Source organism: Crocodylus porosus, unplaced genomic scaffold (assembly GCF_001723895.1).
Source record: "Crocodylus porosus isolate Cpor-Errol unplaced genomic scaffold, CroPor_comp1, whole genome shotgun sequence".
Lineage (NCBI taxonomy): Eukaryota > Metazoa > Chordata > Crocodylia > Crocodylidae > Crocodylus > Crocodylus porosus.
This window is the reverse complement of record NW_017728943.1, coordinates 128,719,165-128,739,932: the sequence shown is the minus strand read 5'-3', so window position 1 is coordinate 128,739,932 and position 20,768 is coordinate 128,719,165. Positions and strand designations below refer to the sequence as shown.

General features: G+C 40.5%; 1 protein-coding gene across 1 annotated transcript in view; it reads left to right on the top strand.

The window, feature by feature from the left end:
• ECT2L (epithelial cell transforming 2 like) overlaps nucleotides 1–20,768 on the top strand; it is a 55,855-nt gene that overhangs the window by 17,663 nt on the left and 17,424 nt on the right. Inside the window, exons 6-13 of the mRNA XM_019550174.1 lie at nucleotides 2,069–2,196; nucleotides 4,618–4,756; nucleotides 5,906–6,074; nucleotides 6,749–6,877; nucleotides 8,969–9,061; nucleotides 10,927–11,109; nucleotides 12,293–12,396; nucleotides 18,981–19,195. Coding sequence (XP_019405719.1) covers nucleotides 2,069–2,196; nucleotides 4,618–4,756; nucleotides 5,906–6,074; nucleotides 6,749–6,877; nucleotides 8,969–9,061; nucleotides 10,927–11,109; nucleotides 12,293–12,396; nucleotides 18,981–19,195 — 1,160 coding nt within the window. The remainder of the gene's footprint in view (nucleotides 1–2,068; nucleotides 2,197–4,617; nucleotides 4,757–5,905; nucleotides 6,075–6,748; nucleotides 6,878–8,968; nucleotides 9,062–10,926; nucleotides 11,110–12,292; nucleotides 12,397–18,980; nucleotides 19,196–20,768) is intronic.

Below are 20,768 nucleotides of genomic sequence, written 5' to 3'. Positions count from 1 at the left end.
ACTTCAAAATAAACAGGTTTTAAATTTTATAAACCTATTTCATTCAATGGAGGATTAAACCGCATGATATGTACAGGTGCCCCTCTTCTCCAGACTAAAGAAGCCCAGTTCCCTCAGCCTCTCCTCAGAAGTCGTATGCCTCAGCCCCCTAACCATTTTCATTGCCTTCTACTGGACTTTCCAGTTTGTTCACCTCCTTTATCCACAACCTTTTGGGGGGCCCAAAACTGGACACAGTACTCCAGATATGGCCCTCCCCAGTGCTGAATTGGGGTAAAAAATTACTTCCCTCAATCTTTTGAAAACAGCCCTACTAATGCAGCCCAGTATGTTAGCCTTTTTCGCAACAAAGGCACATTGTTGGCTCATATTCAGCTTAATGTCCACTGTAACCTGAGGGTCCTTTTCTGCACTGAGGTTCCACTGTAACCTGAGGGTCCTGAGCTGCTGCCTAGTCAGTCAATTCTTGTCTGTACTGGTGCATGGGATTGTTCTGTCCTGAGTAGATGGCTTTGCATTTGTCCTTATTGCATTTAATGAGATTTCTTTTGATCCAGTCATTCAATTTGTTGAGGTCTTTCTGAACCCTAGTCCTACCCTCCAGCTTCTCTACTATTCCCCCCAGCTTGGTGTCATCTGCAAATTTGCTGAGGGTGCACTCTCTGCCATCTTCCAGGTCGTTGATGAAGCTAGTGAACAAAACTGGCCCAGGACTGGCTGCTGGGGCACTTCACTTGAGACCAGCTGCCAACTAGACATTTAGCCATTGCTTACTACCCTCTGAGCCTGACAATCCAGCCTGTTTTTTATCCACCTTCCAGTCCATTCATAGAACCCGTACTTTCTTAGCTTGCCTGTGAGAATGTTGTAGGAGACTGTATCAAAAGCTTTGCTAATGTCAAGGTATATCACGTCAGCTGCTTTTCCGCACGTCCACAGAGCTGGTCATCTTGTCAAAGAAGGAAGGATGTTTAGGCATGACTTGCCCTTGGTAAATCCATGCTAACTGTTCCTGAGCACCTTCTTCTCCTCTAAGTGCTTAGAAATAGATTCCTTGAAGATCTGCTCCATGTTTTTTCTTGGGACTGAGGTGAGGGTGACTAGGCTGTAGTTCCCTGGACCTTCCTTTTCCCCTTTCTTAAAGATGAGCACTATATTTGCCCTTTTCCAATTGTTTAGGACCTCCCCCAGTCTTCATGAGTTTTTGAAGATGATGGCCAATGGCCCTGCAATCACATCAGCCAACTCCCTCAGCCACCTCAGGTGCATTGCATCCAGTTCCATTGACTTGTACACATCCATCTTTTTTAAATAGTCCCAAACCTGTTCTTTTGCTACTGTTGGCTTCCCACCTGCTCCTCAGACTGTGCTGCCAGGTGCAGTAATCTGGGAGCTGACCCTGCTTGTGAAGACTGTGGTAAAAAAACATTGAGTATTTCGGCCTTTTCTGCATCCTCTGTCACTAAGCTGCCTCCCCCATTCAGTTAGGGACTCACACTTTCCCTGGTCTTCCTCTCGTTGAAGACATACTTGTAGAAACTCTTTTTGTTACCCATCACATCCCTTGCTAGCTGCAACTCCAGTTGCATTTTGGCCTTCCTAATTTAATTTGTGCATACCTGAGCAATACTCATATACTTCTCCCTAGTTGTTTGTCCATGTTTCTACTTATAAGCTTCCTTTTTGTGTTTTATCTCACTGAAGAGATGGTCTTCTGCTCATACTTGTTAGTCTTTCTGCACATTTGGATGGTTTGTTCCTGTGTCCTCAGTAAGAATTGTTTTAAGTACAACTATCTCTCTTAGGCTCTTTCCCCTTTTAGACTGGCCTCCCAGGGGATCCTGCCCATCAGTTCCCTGAGTGAGTTGAAGTCTGCTTTCCTGAAGTCCAGCAACCTTACTCTGCTTGTCTCCTTCCTCCTTTTCCTCAGGATCCTGAACTCAATCATCTCCAGTTTGCTGCCAAAGTTTGCTAGTATTTATTGACTGGTACAATAATATAGGGAATATATATTATTATACTGTGTCAAATGCATTTATCTTTTGTATTTTTCTTCAAATGCTTACAGGAAAGAAATGCTATCCCAAATCATACTCTTTCAACTTTGCTCTCTGAAGAAATGAAATCTATGTCAAGTTTTAGTCTGGCAGCAGAGAAGCAGTTGGTTTTAGCCTCCTTAAAATCTTTTCCCAACAGGTAAGCAATGCTCAAAATTTTCAAAGCACTGGAAATTCTCTCAACATGAAATATAAAATGGTCCCACAATGTATTGATTAGTAACAGTCACAGAACACAGGACAAATGAGAAGCAACACAAAAATGCAAGTCTCTGTTGTTATGTCATACACTTTTGAAATACAGGCACCTTGATGGGGTTCATTCTCAATAAAGCCCATATAGTTCCTCTACAATTGGTGCTTGATCTTCAAGCTGAAAGTAGCAACACTGGGAACCAACTTACAGGAGACATGTCTGTCATATCAGGTCCTCCAGTTAACTGAAACCAGGCGCATCTAGTTCTAAGGCTAGCATCATTTGATATTGGGCAGAAGTGTGGTGTTGTGTGAGGGTTGGCCAGAGACACTAGCTTCATACTGTAAACCCCAAGGTCTGATTTGACATGAAGTAGCCAGTACCAGAAATATATGGGCTTAAATCAGCAGATTTTAAGACCCACAGCTCTCCCACAGTGCAACAGGTTGTTCATCCAAAATAGGAAAATTATATAGTAGAATCTGGATAATCTGTTGGATCAAATGTGGGTTTGTGAACCAGTTGGGTGCTATTTATAGCCATAGCAAACAGTGTATGCAACCACTGAGTTGCTCCTAATGATTGCTTAGGCTTCTTCTACTTCAAATGGTGCTCCTTCTCCAGTCAGCTGTTTGGGACTGCTGAGAAATCTCCAGATGGCTGGAGAAACAGTACTCTTTGAAGGAAAACCCTCAGGAAACAGCTGCCAGACTCATCAAAAGCATCCTGTGCAAAAGCACCCAATCAAGCAGATTGTGAACCACCTGGGTTTGAAGAATCTACTGTATAGTCATTTTTGTTAAGTACAGACAGTTAAAAAGCCTAAGGTTGAATCAATTCAGTCTTTGCAAGTTAATCTAAACTGCAGAGATTAAACAACTGGATAGACATTCACTTTTGATTCAGGAAATGCAGCCACATGCTTGTAGTGGCTCAGGCCAGAAGCTGGGGAGTGCTAGAGCACAGCTCTCTAGCACGTAGTCAGCATGAGCTGTGTGTTTGCTTCCTCTTCCTGCTGCCCCCAAGGTCTCTGGGATTTGCAGTTTAGAATTACAGCAACAGGACTCTGCAGAGTTGCTTATCACTTCCTCTTCCTGCTTCCAGGTTCCTCTGGGATTTGTAGTCCACAGTTGCAGCCAGCAGTAATTTTTTAGCAGGACAGGGCAGCTTCTGTGGAAGGAAAGTTTAACTCCCCTCCCTGGCCCAGACCCCAGCTGGGGTTTTCCCTCCCCCTGCACCAACCCTTCTCTGCTGGGGCAGACAGCACAGCACAGCCCAACCCAGCCCAGGGCTGGAAAGCATGCTGGGATGCTTGGGGGCTATCATTTAACTTGAACCAGGAAAAGTGCCACTTGGATGGGGGACTACCAGTAAATCCAGAAGGTTGTACTTTCCATGGGCCAAGCCAGAGCTGTATTGGCTAAGGAGCAGTAGTGTAACAATGGGTGGGTGAGCACAGCATGAGCCCCAGGTGTTGCCCCTCTCCTTCCCATTCCCTGATTCTCCCCTCCGCTGCCACTTTGCACCTTCTCTGACAGTAGGGAGGGCAAAGCAGCAGCAGCAGTGCAAATTATAGGAGCAGCATCTGGAGGTTTGCTCCTATGAGGGTGAGGTGTCACCTTTTTTGCCACTGAAAATTGGTGGTTAAATGGCCACTCGCCACACACATTAGGTGTATTACTGGCCAGTTATGCCTCTGCCACTTAGGGAGAGGCTCCAAAAAGTGCGTTCTCTTTTGTTGCATTAAAGCCTATTCTTGTCAAAGACATGACCTAAAAATAAATATGAAGACTTCAAGTAGGTGAACTATAGGTGTTTGGAAATCAAGAATTCCGGTATTCACTAGACTATTAAAGTTTATTTTCTGCTAGAAATAGTATCGTTCAGCAAGAATAGACTAGAATAATAGACATGGCTACAAATGTATTTGTCAAAGTGACTGGTAGGTGGTTCAGTCCAGTATTTTAAGGATTTATCAATTTACAGAGCTACAGAGATAGGATGGAATTTCAGAAACGTTCTAATGTTTTCAGACATTGGAGCGTTAAGGAACTCATACACACTAGTCATTTATAAAAGCCAGAACTTTTTACTCTTCACATTCCTCTCCCAAATGCAAAGAGGTTTCACAACTATGCATATGGAACACTGGGATATTTTCCAAAGTACTATGTACAAGAGGCAGTAATGTTGGAAATCAAAATGCATGTGTATTGAGGATAACAGAGGTTATCTGGGATTTTTGATTTTTCTCAAGTTTTATTGTTTATGCACCTTCACAGATTTAAGCAAAAAAGAATGGTTATAGTCGTTTTAATACTGATTTTTAATTATTATTATTATTTTTAACTTATCTTCACATAGAAGAAATGTGGCTGGAATCAGATCTTACTCTCAGCTACCCTACAAACATCGTCAGAACATCTACCAAAAATACAGCAATTGTATATATCCACTTCAGCCATGCCTGCTCTTGATATCAACTCAGATTCCTGCATATGAGGTATGAGTTTTTTAAAGGCTTCTTTTTTTGGGGTGACTGGGTTTCTGTGTGCCCAGACTGCTCAATATTGCAGCGCTTTACAACAGACTTTTCTTCCTTCCTTGAAGAAATGCACTATACTTAATGAGTGCAGCAGAAAATTACTTTACTTTAAAAGAAAGCAGCAGAAAATTACAGTAACATCTGTAAAGTAAGTCTTTGGGTCCAAATGACTCTTACTGACAGAAATTCAGAGTTTAACGTGAAATTGATTTAAAAATGCTGCTTGCTCAAGATGAGATTTTCAAATGTACTGATACACATATGATTTAAAGATTCATAGATTCATAGATTGTTAGGGGCTGGATGGGACCTTGCAAATCATCAGGTCTAGCCCTGCCCCCACTCTAGGCAGGAAGAAAGCTCCTGTGTTTTAAGTAATAATTTGTGAAAGTTGCTATACAAATATATGTAGTGTCATGTTAAAAGCAGCCCATACTACATATTTATTTAAAATGTGTCTCTAATCTCAGCTTCAAAAAGTAACAGTGAGGGGGAAATGCAGAACACAGAGTTGACCCACCAAGCAGCATTATTTTGTTCCCTGATAAAGACCTGGTCCTTCCATCCACTGCATGTAGGCAACCTGCTGCACCTCTACAAAATACCATTAACTTCAATCCCATGCCCAATAAGTGTCATAGTGAAGGGCATGGTTATTGTTAACCTTACATGAAGGCTTTTGGAAAGAGATCCATTGGAATTATAAAGTCACTTCTTGATATAGTGCCTAATATTACATATGATACATAATGTGGTAATGTTTACAACAGGGGTGTCAAACTTATCCAGCCCACAGGGCCAGATGATGGTCTCTGTACCATTCAGTGGTGAGATCCAACTGTGCCAGAGCCAGCTGTCACCCCAGACCAAACCCCTGGCGGTGAGTGGCACCCACAGCATCAAGTCCCACCCGTACACCAGACTGGCTCTGCATGCTCATGGGCTGAATCCTTTAGCTTCACAGGCCAGATCTTGCCTCTAAGTTATACGCTTGACACCCTGATCTACAACGTGTAACTGATTTAGAAATTATACTTATCAAGGAATCACCTTCTTGAGAAATACATAAATTGTTTATTGTCATTCTTAAATAATTCCTTCCTGCAGATGGTTCTGGACAGCACTAAGCCAGAAGTAGTTCCCATGGTATATGAGCATAGTGGAATGACATTGGAAAGTCTCTTTTTTTACATAGAAAAGGCCCTAGATGGCCGAAAAGCAAGGAGTATTGGAATTTTCAGTGATGGTGACTCCAGAGAAATCAGTTTGCTTCAAGGTAATGGTTAGATTAAAGAGCAGAAACAAAATAATTGGTAACATTTCACATGCTATCACATGCTGAGCTTTCCCAAAAGGGACAGTGGTATAAATCTGAAAAGTTAATCCCACTATAATGAGTTTCTAGCAGGAGGATCTGCACCTTCCATTGTAGTTACCTGGGAAGAAAGGGTTACCTAGATGTAAAAGCTTACAGGACAAGGGGTTAATAATCAGTTAAAAACAAGGAGACTGCAGAGTCATTTCTGATATTATCCTTATAAGGGTATGGAGACCCTGAAGACAATCCATAGAACTAAAAGTCTGACCAGGAACTTAAACAAGGGATTCAAGGAAGATGAGAAAATGAAGCAAAAGAGGAGAATTAAAAAGCAGCCTCATAAATAGAAAATGGTGGTCAGAGGAGAAGGTGTGTGTGAGGAGAGGGGTGGAATATCATACAAAGAAATGAATTTAGAGTTAGAAGTAATTAAAAAAAAGATAAGGGAAGTAATCTCACAGTTTGCAAGTTATGGAACATTGCACTTATTCATACTTGCTACTTTTATTATATTGCCCTAAGAGAGTTGAGGGGATAGTAATCCAAAGTGCAGATGAGATGGATCTCTGAGCAGATTAAAACTCAAATGCTATTTCTCTTCTTTCACTGACTTTCATTTTAATCTGTTTCAGGCTGCCGAATTAGTATTGAGAACATTTTGAGCTCTGAAATTAGAGAATTTTGGGAGAAGCTAGGAGGTTGTGTCACTTCTCCTGAGGAAGGAGGCCATGTGGACATCTTTGTTCCTTTGGCAGCATCAGGTCAGTATTGTTTGAATTTGGATAAGAGTGGAGAATGATCCTGCTCATTGTGGAGTTCCTTGGAACATCTCCAATGAAATGTATTTTGGAAGAATATTGGGAGTTAAAACAATGGTTTCTACAAAAAGTGTCATCTTTTTGTTTTGTAGAAAACAAAATTTTAGTTGAATAATCTGAACACCAGAAAGCTTTGTGGAAGTTAAGAATTTGGGTCCTCAGCTACAGAGCTGGACTATATCTTTTATCATGCATGGGAATCCTCTTACATGGGCTGCAGACTTACCAGCAGGGGTGACCATGATACATTATACATTTTGTATTCTGGCCTGGGAGCATGGTTCATAGAGGAGAATGAGGGCATACAACAGCTAAGCAACAATTCTCATGAGCTGCCATAGCATTGTTTAATAGCTAACAACCCAAACATACCAGTTTAGTTCCACAATCCTTTTTTTTTTTTCATTTTTAGAATTTAAATTTTTAGGTTTGTACTGAGTTATGGACTTCTGGGGGAAAATCAGAGGCTTATCTAACAGGCTTTGCATGCTGGCCAATTGTCTACTGCTCCCTGACTTGCAGGGGCAAGGAGCCAAGCTCTGGAGAGCTGGCAGGGAGAGAAGAGGGTGTTACCTGCCTAGGGTGCACCTGCACCCAGCTCTTACAACTGGGTAGTACAGAACTGTTCCTTCCAGACCTTCTTAGCTATTAGAATAGCGAGGCAGTGGAATAGACTCCTTTTTTTAACAGAGTAGCTACTTGGGTGGATGAAGGAAATGCTGTGGACATAGTGTATCTGGACTTCAACAAGGCTTTTGATGAGGACCCACGTGACCTTCTCATAAAGAAACTGGAGAAATGTAGGCTGGACAAAACCACTACAAGGTGAATAGAAAACTGGCTCAATAGGCACAAACAATGCCTAATTAATTATTAACAGATCCATGTTAGAGTGGCAGGAGGTTTTGAGTGGAGTCCCACTGGGATCTGTCCTGGGCCCAGTGTCCTTCAGTGTGTTTATTAATGATTTGGGTGCTGGCATTGAAAGCTTCATGAGCAAATCTGCAGATGACACGAAACTGGGGAAGACTGCGAACACAGCGGAAGATGGGAACACAGTTCAGAAGGATCTCAACAGATTGAAAAGCTGGGCTGAATCTAACAGGATAAAGTTCAAGGAGGACAACTGCAGGGTGCTACACCACAGGAAGAAGCAGCAAAAATACCATCAGAAAATGGGTGACACCTGCTGCATGGCAGCACTATGGAGAAGGATCTGGACATCATAGTAGATCTGCTACATGTGAGGGTGTTTTTAAGCCTTTTTCAGGGGACTTTGACTGGGGTGTGCCAATGGACAAAAGCCACAGGTTTCTAGCAAGGGTTGTGCCCCCTCCACTCAGGGTCAGATTGATTACCATACTTGGGGTCAGGAAGGAATTTTACCCCATGGAGTTTTTGCCTTCCTCTGTAGCAGGAGGTGTGGTCCTCTACCTGGGATCTCTTGAGCATTTATTGACATTTCATAGAAGCAGGACATTGACTGCCATGGCTCCCCTGCTTTACCTGTGGCAGGTTAGGATGCAGTCTTTGTTGTGTCAGGGTTGACTGTAGTTTTATGTAGAGTTTAGATTATGGTTTGCACAGGATAGTTTGGATGGGGATGATGCTGCCTCAGGCAGGAGGTTGGACTAGATGACCTCTGGAGGTTCTTTCCAGTCCTACTCCTGCATGATTCCATGATTCTTTTCTTCCATGGCAGATTACCAGGGGGGCCTGTCCTTCCAGGACCCCTCTCCCCCCACATTGGTGCCTGGGGCTGATGCCCAATCCCCTCCTGCCTACCAATTATGTTATGGGGGAGAACTACTGACTATCTGCAGGGAAGACAACCAATATTTTCTAACCAGTTTTAGCACTGATGTTGCATCTTTTTTCATTCTCTAGCCCTGGACAAAGCTAATATTCATTTTGATGTCATTAATAGTAGTGTGGAGAAAAAGGAAATGGCTAGTGGATTCTGTTGGCTGAAATATTTTACTGATGGAGGTAACTATTTCATGAACTAAAGCAAGCAAAATTATAACTTTGCAGAGACAGGGATGGAAGTCCTCTCCCACCTGTCTCATCTAACTGGTGTGTTCTTCAGAGCTCCTACAGGAATAGCAACTGGATCCTACCAGCACAGTAAGTACAGAAAGTTATTACATAACTTTGTAAAGGAAACTGTATAGGCTTCTTTCCATGTAGAATTTCAGTTAAACCATTTTTTGAAAATGTTAATTACATTAGAGAGAAACTTGTTTTTCCAATAAATAATTTAAGTGTTAGTTTATGGAAAAAAAACAAAGAAAAATTAGTTTAATTCTACCTTTGTAACATGAGGGCTGAAGGTCAATATACGATAGAGAGGGAGTTGTAAATTTGTAGGTTGATCAGCTTTAAATAGCTCAATAAGTTTATTAAATCCTAGAGTGATCCTCTACATTTACAAAATATTTAGGCTTAAAGCTATTTTCTTTTACTACCTCTACAATAATTTTAATATCCCATATCGGGTAAATTCCTTTTTGATGTAGTGCTATTTGCTTAAATGTCAATTTAACATGATGAAGGCGTGGTAGACCAAATAGTCTTCCAGTATATTTTGATCAGCAGGGATCCTGGTTTTCTCTGATTTAAAAAAATCCCCAATTTTCAGTTAAAAAAAACAAAACAAAACCCCAAGTCCATATGTTTCCATGATTAAAATGAAAGACCACTATATATATTAAAGCGTTTCATTTAAAGCACAGAACAGTGTGGATTCAGAGTTACCTTTTTTTAACCAAAAATTGGGGATTTTTTTAAATCGGAGAAAACCAGGATCCCTGTTCATCAGACAGGAAAAAATGGAGGAGAAGGTAGTCTGCTACACCCATGTATAAATTCAGCCACTTGGGTCTTTGTATTTTGCATGCAGTGCCTGATGCATTTTAAAATGTAATTAAAAATAGTGTCAGTTCCTGAATAAAACATAGTTGCATCCAGGGCCATTCTGGGGGCAGGGAGCAAATCGGGGTGACCACCCCAGGCCCCGCACTTTGTGGGGCCCCGCAGAGCTGGGTGGAGCAGCCGCGGAGACTCCAAGCTGCTGCCCGCTTCATGTCCAGCCACTCAGCCCCTCTGCCACTGAATCTGCTGCCGGCTTCCTCACGTCTGGGGGCAGAGCCCTGCACAGGCTGATTTTGCCCCGGGCCCCACACCCTGCTCAGGTCACCTCTGGTTGCATCCATTATTTCCAAAAGGGAATGTATTTACTATTCTGTCTCAGTGGAGTACAAGTCTATGCTCAATGTGATCTTCAGACTAAGCATTTAAAGCTCAACCAGTCTCCTGTTGAAGTGGCGTCATAGGCTCTACTATAGGGTTAGGTGATATGATTGTTACACAGGCAGAAGTCTGAATTTTCCAAAACCTGTCTGATATTTACCACAGCATGAACTAGAAAAAACATTAATTTGTTGTGACACTGTTCCTACAGTTTGACCTGAGCAGCTACCCAACTTTTGGAGTCTAGTGGGTCCTACTACGAGGAGGTGGTGGGGGTGGAGTTAAGTATTTCTTTGAAGTCCTTTTGTGCATTTATAAATAATGTATTGAGTTCCATTTCCCTGGGCACAATAGCAATCAAACAGCAGCAGACTGAGTCTCTTTGCTCACATACAAATGCTCTCACTTAGCTTTCTTCTCAGTCATGCTGCCAGTGCTTCTCTGATTTTACTGTTTCTCTTTGTTCATCTTTGCTTCTGCTGCTTATCCAAACAGACAAATAAATCTGACCTGTGCCCCATCCCCAGCATTTGATATCAGATTCTAGGGAAATCCTTGGAATTTGGGATTAGGACAATATGGTTCATCTTCCACTCAAGCCTTCTCAACGCACCTGTGTTGCCCATTACGGCTATCTGTTATCATAAAGGGGCTTGCATATGTCTTATGTTCATATGGATGGAAGAGTAATGGTTACCTCCACCAGATTCAATGACCCCTCAGCATAATAATATCCTCAGTTCTTAGCGAATGGCTAGGAAAGCAGAAGGATGGATCTCCTACTTCCATTTACTTCACTGAAGTAAAACTACAGATGTGGCTCAGACTGACAGAGCTCATGGAGGATGCAATGAAACCCATCCGCAAGCAAATGAGACCGTATTTCAGAGAGCTGCAGAGGAACATTAGTGACAGGCTTATTGGTAAGACTTCTCACTGCCATTTTGTAATAGATATAAAACTAGGATACACTCAAAAAGCACAAGAACATTCAACAAGAAACACAGTTCATGGAACTGTCATATTTTGAATTTGATTGCCATTTCCCACCCATACATCACATGTATGTTTATTAGCTTGGCGAGAATAATCTTCTGTACAGCATAAGATGGCTATTAAATATTACCTATAATAAAATTAATATTTCCAATGTATCCATACATCAACTTACACAAAAGAGCAAATCCATGGGGGAGAGAGATTTTTGACCTGCACAATCATAAAAATGATAGTGCTAAAAAATAAACATTTTAATAAAAATACCTCTAAACTATATTGTTCAGTATGCTAGCTTGCTTGGTAGTAATCTGGGTTTTCAGCCTAAAATTCTCAGATTAGGAACCATCGCATGCAGTTTGGCTAGCTCAGGGCCCTTTCTATATGAATAAATGTACCGTGCTGCAGTTAGATGATGTGTACACAGAACTGTGCAGAGACAGCCATATTAGGCTGGGGACAAAATTATCCTGGGCAGTGCCCTCTGTTACTGCAGTTACACTCCTGGTACCAAGACAGTGAGGCAGGGATGCAGCTGGGCACCCAGGGCACAGGGTCACCAGCAACTTTTGGAATTGAGATTGCACATTTGCTGGTAGCAGCTGACTTTTTTTGCCTCCCAAATAGGCACCTGGGGTAGTTGTCTCCTTGGCCTCGTCCTAGTTACACCACTGAGTATTGGCACACCACACCGTAAGATCCCAGTTGTAATTCTCAGGAGCCAGAGAGTTTATCTAAAATGAGCCTACAAAACTTCTCTCAAAGTTTTCTAACCTAACATCTATACTTAAACAGCATTGGTTCAAAGATTGTGAAGAGCTCCAAAAAGCCACCTTTCACATGTCCGCAATAGAAACCTTTCTGTAGAAAACTTCCAAAGTGGATGTAGTGCTGAGGTCTCTATTTTAAAACAATCCTAAGGAAATGTTTCCAGTAGACTTTGGTCTCCAGTTGAGTTTGAAGGGCTGGCAGTTGTTGTGAATCCCCAAAATATCAGCCTGCTAAATCCCCCTCACTAGAATATAATAACTATGGTGAACATTTTCCATTAAGATGGAAAATTTATCACATCCATTGTGACTTGCATAATTCTTGATCTTCTGTATTCAGGTCACTTTATGTTTGATGCCATTAGCACAGGCAGAATAAGCACTGATCAAGAAGTAGCCCAGACCACAGCTGACGGATTAACTGAACTGTCAAAAAGAAGCTACGTAAGTAAAATTGTTAAGCTTTTAATGACTGTTGTGCAAGGGTTTATGAATATTTATCTAATGCTGTTTTCACTTTACAAAGAAATAGTGTGCCAGCTTATAAATACATAGATATGTACCTCTCCATTTCTCTAATGTCAGGTCATATCATTTTTCTTTCTGGTTTCAAGTCCCAGTTAGCAATATGTCCTCTAAGAGCAGAAGCTGAATGCAAAAACTACTTGCATGGATTGCTTGCTGCTGTTTCACAAGCTTCTCTAGTCATTCGGCCCATCCACAGCAAGCTTAGACAAGTTTAAGTATTATGATCAAAATTCTTGAAGGACTGGAACGCATGTTGATTAATACGTAGAGACAGAAAACACATTATGTAGGAGGGTACTGGATTCCCATTAAAAGAATCTTTAGCTTTATTTCATATGAAGAAATTAAACTATTTTATGAGGAAAATAGTCTTCTGCAGTACTCAGGAGCTGAGGCAAAGAAGGTTAAATCAAATGTGGTTACCTCAAATAGAATATTAAACATTTTGCCAAACTTTGGCACAGGTCTCTATAATAATGTTGATAATAATGTTATTGGAATAAATCCATGCTTGCATCTTGAATGTTAGTGAAGTGCAAACTGGCAATATTTCATGACCTAAAGTTTGAAACCAAAATTATTCCTATCAGCTCTTTTCAGCTGTTTTTTTGAGGGACTTCAGAACATTTTGTTAATTGAAGAAATTGTCTGCGGACAGGTCTGTTTTCAGGTCTGGTTTTACTGTATTCAGATAACAAACTTGAATATAATTATTAACAAATGAGGTCCTCTTGGAGCTGATGGATGTTTTTCAAAATGTTGACAACTTTTTAATTGACAGAAAACTAAAGTGTGCTATATTTGTGTTTTCATCTGAAAAGTAGTTGAAAATGTTCAGTTTTTGAAGTTTCAATGAAAAAGAAACAGTGATTAATTTTAACCAAAGAATTGTAAAAAAAAAAAAAAAAAAGTGATATTTTTGCCAAAGAAAATCTGAATAGTTCTTGTTATAACTCAACATTTCAGCTTGCTTTACCAATTTCAATTTTTAAAATTCTGAGAAGTGCAAGTTAATAAAATCTTATCTACAGCTTTTAAAACTACTGCAGGCATACTTTTTAATCTCTGCAAGCAAGCAATATGGTAAGATTTTTCATCTGCATGGAAGCAATAACTTCTATCAAGGGGAGTCCACACGATTAATCAACATAACTACAATCCCCCTTTTTCTCCCGTTTATCTGTCAGGCTTAGAGTTACAAAATTGTCAGTCTCTATTGGCATAAGGATTGAATTCAGAATTCCTCCTTCCCTCCACAGTGGCCTAACTGCCAACCAGTCTAAGCTTTGGAACCAATGTAAATACATATTTATGAGGACACATTTATTTTTACAAGGATGCAGTCACTGAACACAGCACCTTGAAAAAAAAACAAACCAAAAACAAAAGCCCTCATGCATAACCCAGTTTAGTTTTACTCGTACTCCCTTGGTCTTGGATAATGATCATCTTAGTTTTACTTTTGTTTATGTAAAAAAACAGTTCCAAAGATATTTTCACACTGAGGAAATACTATACAAAATGTTCAGAATACAGATTATCTTGACAAAATGTGACTTGCAAACAAGCCTTGGTGAATACATTAGGTACAGTGACCTCTTTCAGTATGGTTTACTAGCTGGAGGCTAGCTTGTACTATGGATTAATGCAGCTACCTTTCATTTCTGAAGATGTAGGCTTCCGTTTCTGTTTTAGATCAAATATATATACATTTTGTGATCTCATTCTAGTCTCTAAGGGGCATTTGTCTGCATTGGAAATCTACTGCTCAGTTTGAAGTAGTGCCTAATCTCTCTGTGAACCAGATGAGATAAAAGCAGACCCCTTGGACTCTTTGAAGAAGAGAGAGAGCACTGGGAGACAAATTTGCTTCTCAAATTTGCTAGAACTTGTCAGGCAGAAGTTAGACACCTGGGGCAGAATCCCATTTAACTTAACTTGCCCCAGAAGTGGTTATATTCAGTTTGTGATTTTATTTCATGTGCAGTACATGCAAGCACCCATGCACACTTTGGGCAGGCAACTACATGGCACCATTCACATATACCCAGGTCTGAAACTGTAGCCAGGTAAAAATCCATGACTTACATGGATTTGGAAGAAGGGGGCGGCCACCCCATGTTTTAGCCTAATGTTTTAAGGCACTCACGTAGCCAGTGGAAGACCTAGGTTTTAGGCTACTCCCACCCAAATGGGACTTGAACTTACAGGTGCCTCTCCAGTCTTCCTTTTAAAATGAAGTCTCTGCACCTTGCATTTAATAGCCATTGGATACAATGGATTGAGAACAGAGGAGAAGTTTCTGCCCCATTGGAAATGAGACTAAAGGCTTAGTCCCTTCCAGAGCAGCAGACATCTCAGTAATCCACACTCACTCCAGCTTGTTTGCTTCTTCCTTGCCTCACATATCTCCCTTTCTGGCCTGCCTGGGAGTTCAATTAATTGTTTAAAAAGTAAGAGGAGAGCAATTTTTATATTGCTTTAAAAATCTTGCAAAACAAGTAAACATTGTAAATATCAATACATTTCCTCTTTTCAAAGCTGTTTTTGCTAACATCAGCATTTAACAAAAGGTAGTTAGCTGTGTTACTCTGAAGTCAGCCAGAATGGTGGCGCAAAGACTTAACATTCAGAAAGGCATCAACTTTTATAGACTACAGACTTACTACTTCAGGTGCCTCCTAGCACACTGAAGTATCAAGAGTATATAATAGCATCTGAAGAAGTAGGAAAACTAATGCCTATGAAAGCTTATGCCTTTCTGAATGAGTTTGTCTTGAAGATGCCACTCTCTCTCGCCTTCTACCAAAATTGAAGTTATGGATATTTTTATCTGATAGCATTTAGCACAGTAAAAATAAATATGCAGTAAAATATAAGAGATTTGGCATAGGGTGCACCCCCAGCAAGTTTGCAGATTACACCAAGCTGGGGGGAGTAGTAGATATATTGGAAGGTAGGGTTAGGATTCGGAGAGACCTAGGCAAATTGGAGGACTGGGCCAAAAGAAATCTCACGAAGTTCAACAAGGACAAATGCAAAGTCCTGCACTTAGGATGGAACAATCCCATGGATTGGTACGGGCTGGGGGCTGAGTGGCTGGGCAGCAGCTCTGCAGAAAAGGACCTGGGAGGTTACAGTGGACAAGAAGCTGAATATGAACCAACAGTGTGCCCTTGCTGCCAGGAAGGCTAACAACATATTAGGCTGCATTGATAGGAGTGTTACAGATCAAGGGAAGTGATTATTCCTCTCTATTCAGCACTAGCGAGGCCACATCTGGAATACTATGTTTAGTTTTGGGCCCCCACTGCAGAAAGGATGTGGACAAATTGGAGAGAGCCCAGTGGAGGGCAGTGAAGATGGTGAGGGGGCTGGGGGATATGACTTATGAGGAAAGGCTGAGGCAACCAGGCTCGATGGGCATTTTTACATGTGTTCCCAATATGGCAGCAGGTGCTTTTAATTAGAGAGCTGTGCTAGTTAAAAGTGCCTGTATGTTGCATGTATCAGCAGCACAGCGTGTCCCCACGCTGAAAAAATGGCAGCGGTGCACTTTGAACTAAAGCACATCAAACGTGTTTTATTTCAAAGCACATCACTGCCATTTTCTCAGAGCAGAGACATGCTGCGCTGCTGATATGTGATGTGCAAGGCTGCCAGAGTGCATCTATTTATGTGCTCAAGCAGACTCGATTAATTGTGTCTGCTCTGACACTGGTTTTCCAGCATGTCAAAACAGGCTCCCTGCATGTGTGTAAGCGTCCATTTAGTTTACAGAAGAGAAGACCTAGAGGGGATTTAATAGCAAACTTCAACTACCTGAAGTGGGGTTTGAAAGAGGATGGAGCTGGACTGTTTTCAGTGGTGGCAGATGACAGAATAAGGTGCAATGGTCTCAAGTTGCAGCAAGGGAAATTTAGGTTAGATATTAGGAATAACTTTCTCATTAGGAGGGTAGTAAAATATTGGAAAAGGCTACCCAGAGAGGTTGTGGACTCTCCATCCTTGAAGGTTAAGACCTGGCTAGACAAAGCCTTGCTTGGGATTATCTAGTTGTGAGTGGTCCTGCTTCAAGCAGGAGGTTGGCTAGATCAGTGTTTCTCAGCCCATGGGTCCTGACCCAAAAGTGGGTCAGAAGAATATATGAAAGGATTGTGAACATAAAAGAGAATCCACTTTTAAATTAAAAGAGAAAAAAAGTGGGACGCTGTGGTACAGCTGGTACAGTTCCAGCTTACAAGGGGCTACTTGGGACCCCCTCACCCCACATACCGTGGGGCTGGAGACAAGGGGCAGAGGGTTGGGAACAAGGGGCACTGGCTGGGCCAGGCAGCTGTTTTGTACTTAAACTATTTACTAGGTCAGGACTGGCCACCAATGTTTACAATTGGGTCCTGGTACAAAAAAGGTTGAGAACCACTAGACTAGATGACTTCCAACTCCAATTTTCTATCATTCTATGATTTTTAAAAGGCTACTGGAAACAGGCAGAATCTGCGTCAACACGTAGTATATGCAAACAAGCAAACAGCACTTGCTGAGTGCTATTAAAACACGAGCAAATGCACCTTAGATCATGTGTTAAGTGACATCTTGGCATTAGTTTCTCCCTTTCAGGTGAGGATTTTTTTGAGATTACAGTATCAGGTCATATGTCTCCTGACATTTACTAACCTTGTCACAACGTTCCAGTGATTTGTAACTGTTGCAAGCGAACTCCCACTACAACCAAGTCCTACCATAGAACAAGGTCAGAACACCAGAGCTTGTGAACACCTACTGCAATACTGGGTTGTTAAATGGCTTTGCTGACACTCTTGTAGTTCTATATTCATAGACATTAGGGCTGGAAGGGACCTCAGAAGATCGAGTCCAGCCTCCTGCCCCAGGGGCAGGAAGTCAGCTGGGGTCACAGGATCCCAGCATATGGGTCACCCTATGTAGTGATCCTGCAAAGATTTACACGTCTGCCTAATTTAAAGTATGTAAGTAATCCTATTGATTTCAACAAGATTATTCTACATTTCAGAATGCTTATGAGACTACAAGAACAGAGTCAGTTTTTGTTTGGGGATCATTCTTCTCTGGAGCAGATAAGTAACCCTCAAATAAATAGTGTTGACAATGTAAACATAATAAATAATGCTACTATAGCTAATTACTAATACTGTACTAATTCTACAGTATTATTATATATAAAAATCAGTCTTCTGGGTGGAGTAGAGAAGAATGGAAATTATTCATATTTTGTTCTAAAAAGATTCCCATATAATAATCAGGAAGATGGTGCAAAAGAGACTAAGCCCATAGGCCAAAGAAAAGGAGTTAAAATTTAAAGTATTAGTTTAGGTCATAAGACAATCAACTCTGATAGCAGTTAAATATCTTAGTATACTTGACGTACATTTTTAGTAGTAGGTTGGGGTTTTTTTTGTTTTTTTTAATGTTTTTTTTCCTATGGGTAATTTGAGGAAAGTGAACAAAACTAAGAAAGTGATATTTCTAGTATTAAAATATATTATTATTTTTTGCTAGGCAGAGGTTTAGAAGCCTATGATTTTGTTGGAATGTAATTTGCAAGCAGATCTCAGAACTGGATGTAGCACCTCATATTACTGTTTTGGTGATGTGTGTAACAGTTAATCCTTTCTCTCCAAGTTAAATCTTAGTCTTGAGTTTACTCTGTTGTCAAGAGAGAATTACTGTACTTGTAGACAAAAACCAGGGGGAAAGGAGAACAGAAATTTCTATCATGACATTTAGACACAAAACAAGGATCCCTGTTCCACTTGTGACCCTGAAAGTGGTGCTGTAGTCAAGGCATGTGGTCTGGGTTTGAATTCCCAAATCAGCTGTAACATGTAATTCTACTTCTGAAGTCAATGACAATACTCTCATTGACTTTGTAGGACCAAGATTTCTCTCCTAAGCTCCACCTGAATGAAAAGGGAACGTTGATCCAGGTGGTATACTGGGCTGTCATTAAAATGAGGTGGGGGAAAAGTAGTGTACACACTGCCTGGTCTGCATTCAAATATATGCTCCCTCTTAAACCAGTTTGAACTGTGTTTGAAAACGTGTGTGAAAGTGTGTTCAGCCTGTAGTTCAGACAGGATATAGTTTTAAACAGGAGCCACTGCAGAAGGATATTTTCCCGACTCCCCACCCAGGATGGCCCTATTCAGGATTGGGGGAGGTGCGGGGAAATAGCAAGACCATTTGAAGATGTAGCTATATGTGTACATTTGTAGATTTAAGGGTGATGGTTCAGGTGTGAAGGTTTCATGCTTGTGCATGTTGAATTTTGAACATGTGCAGTTGCAAAAGGAACTTTCAATAGTTTTTCTTGTGGAATATGTTAATATCCTTAGGCCTTATTTTTTAGTGATGCAGGTAAGTTTTCTGGTTTGTTTCTTCAATATTTTTTTCTGAAACTCTAATAGCTCCAAGTTTTCAAGGTAAGTGCCACTAACCTACTCTCCATATTTTGGTGGTAGGGTAAGAGACATCTAAAGGACTCTGATGACCAACGAACAAGATTTGCCAGAGAGCTCCTGAGAAGTGAGAGAAACTATGTGCAAATGCTAGAAATTGTGAGGGATGTTTATTCTACTCCACTGAAAGCAGCACTAGCTTCAAATCGAGCCATCCTGAGTCATGCTAATGTTCAAATCATCTTCTCTGATATCTTAGGAGTCTTACAACTCAATAGGTATATAATCTTTAAGTTCATTAAGGATTTCTCATACAACTAGTTAAGCAAATTATCTCCTTGTACTGTAGTCTGGCCCAGCTGCTTACTACAGCTGTATAAACCTCTGGTTAGTCTGTAAATCTCCAGTTTTGCAGTTCTAAGGAACTCAAACCAGTGAAAAATCATGGTTTTGCTGTAGTTACCATTTAACTTTTTACACGTATAAACTAGGTCTTTGGCAGTCTGAATGCGATTGTTAGATACTGGAAGAAAGAAAGTAGAATCTTAATTCAGCCATGTTAATTTGAAGAACTCAGAAGTGTAAGAACTAAGGGTCCACTTGTGGAAACAGATCTGAATAGGCAGATCTTTGTACCTGCCCAGGCCCCAGTGAAGTGTATTCTTGTAGAGAGGCAGTTGTTTGGTGCATACATCTGAAGGTAGAATCATAGTTTAAAGAGGGCCTGGGTCCTAAGTCTGGATCAAAGGTCACACCTCTCTCAGATGGGCCAAACTTTGGATTTGGGTTCTAAGCCTGAAGCTCATTAATATCATACTGTATAATTTGGGGGGGGCGGGGTTACAACATAAATATGAAGATCCAGTATGGGATAGGCACTCAGATCCATGGTTCTGGTTCATATCCAACTGCAGGAGTACTTTTTTCCCCTTTTTAAAAAACCCAGTTTCTATGGCCACTGCAAGTTTACAAATAGAAATGAAAAGACTGAGACACATTAAGTACTTAAGTCACTATTCCTCTTAGTCTCTTCCTTCCAAGATGATTTGGAATAGACTTCAAGGAAACTATGAATTTAGGAAGCAAACTGTTACCATAATAGAAGTAAGAATGTAAACCCAGAGACTTGGGAGCCCAAAGTAGTTAAAAGTATTTTAAATCCTTTCACAACTAACATCTAAAAGACCTAAGAACAAAGCTACTAAAAACAGCAGACAAGTGGAGCTTTCATTCCTGACATGTGTTTATTAAAGCACCTGAGTAGAGGGAGGTATTAATAAAAAAGGAAAAAAAACTGAACTGGTAGAATGAAGGAAGAATACTAATATAAGTTTTATGATCTTCAATTGAAAATGTTCGCTCATGTTCATAAGATGTTCAGAGATACAGTTATAAAAAATTTCTGTTAATAACTGTATGCTAGGAATTTAGACAAGATTATATATATATAAGTCTTTAAAAGGTGCAACTCAGTTGACCAGAAATAGAATCCAATCTGGTGCTTAACTTCTGTCATTCATTGGTGCAACAGTACCTACTTAGAAACCTCTATTTGGGTAACTTATACAAATCAGCCTTTTGTTATTGCTTTGAAAGATTTCTACAGCTAACATCTTTAAATTATATAAAATTTATGGAAGAAATTGCATGTATGTTTCTCTTCCTAAGTACTGAAGTTCCATTTCCAAGTTACCCAAATAGTTAAGGTTTAATGAGAGAGAATTTATACTTATAAACTGGCTTTCTTCTAGAATAATTCTGAAGAACTTTATTCAATATACAAAAATTACTTCAGCCATTGGGGTGCTGCTAAGTAGAATGAAATATAGGATCTGGAATAACAGACACCAG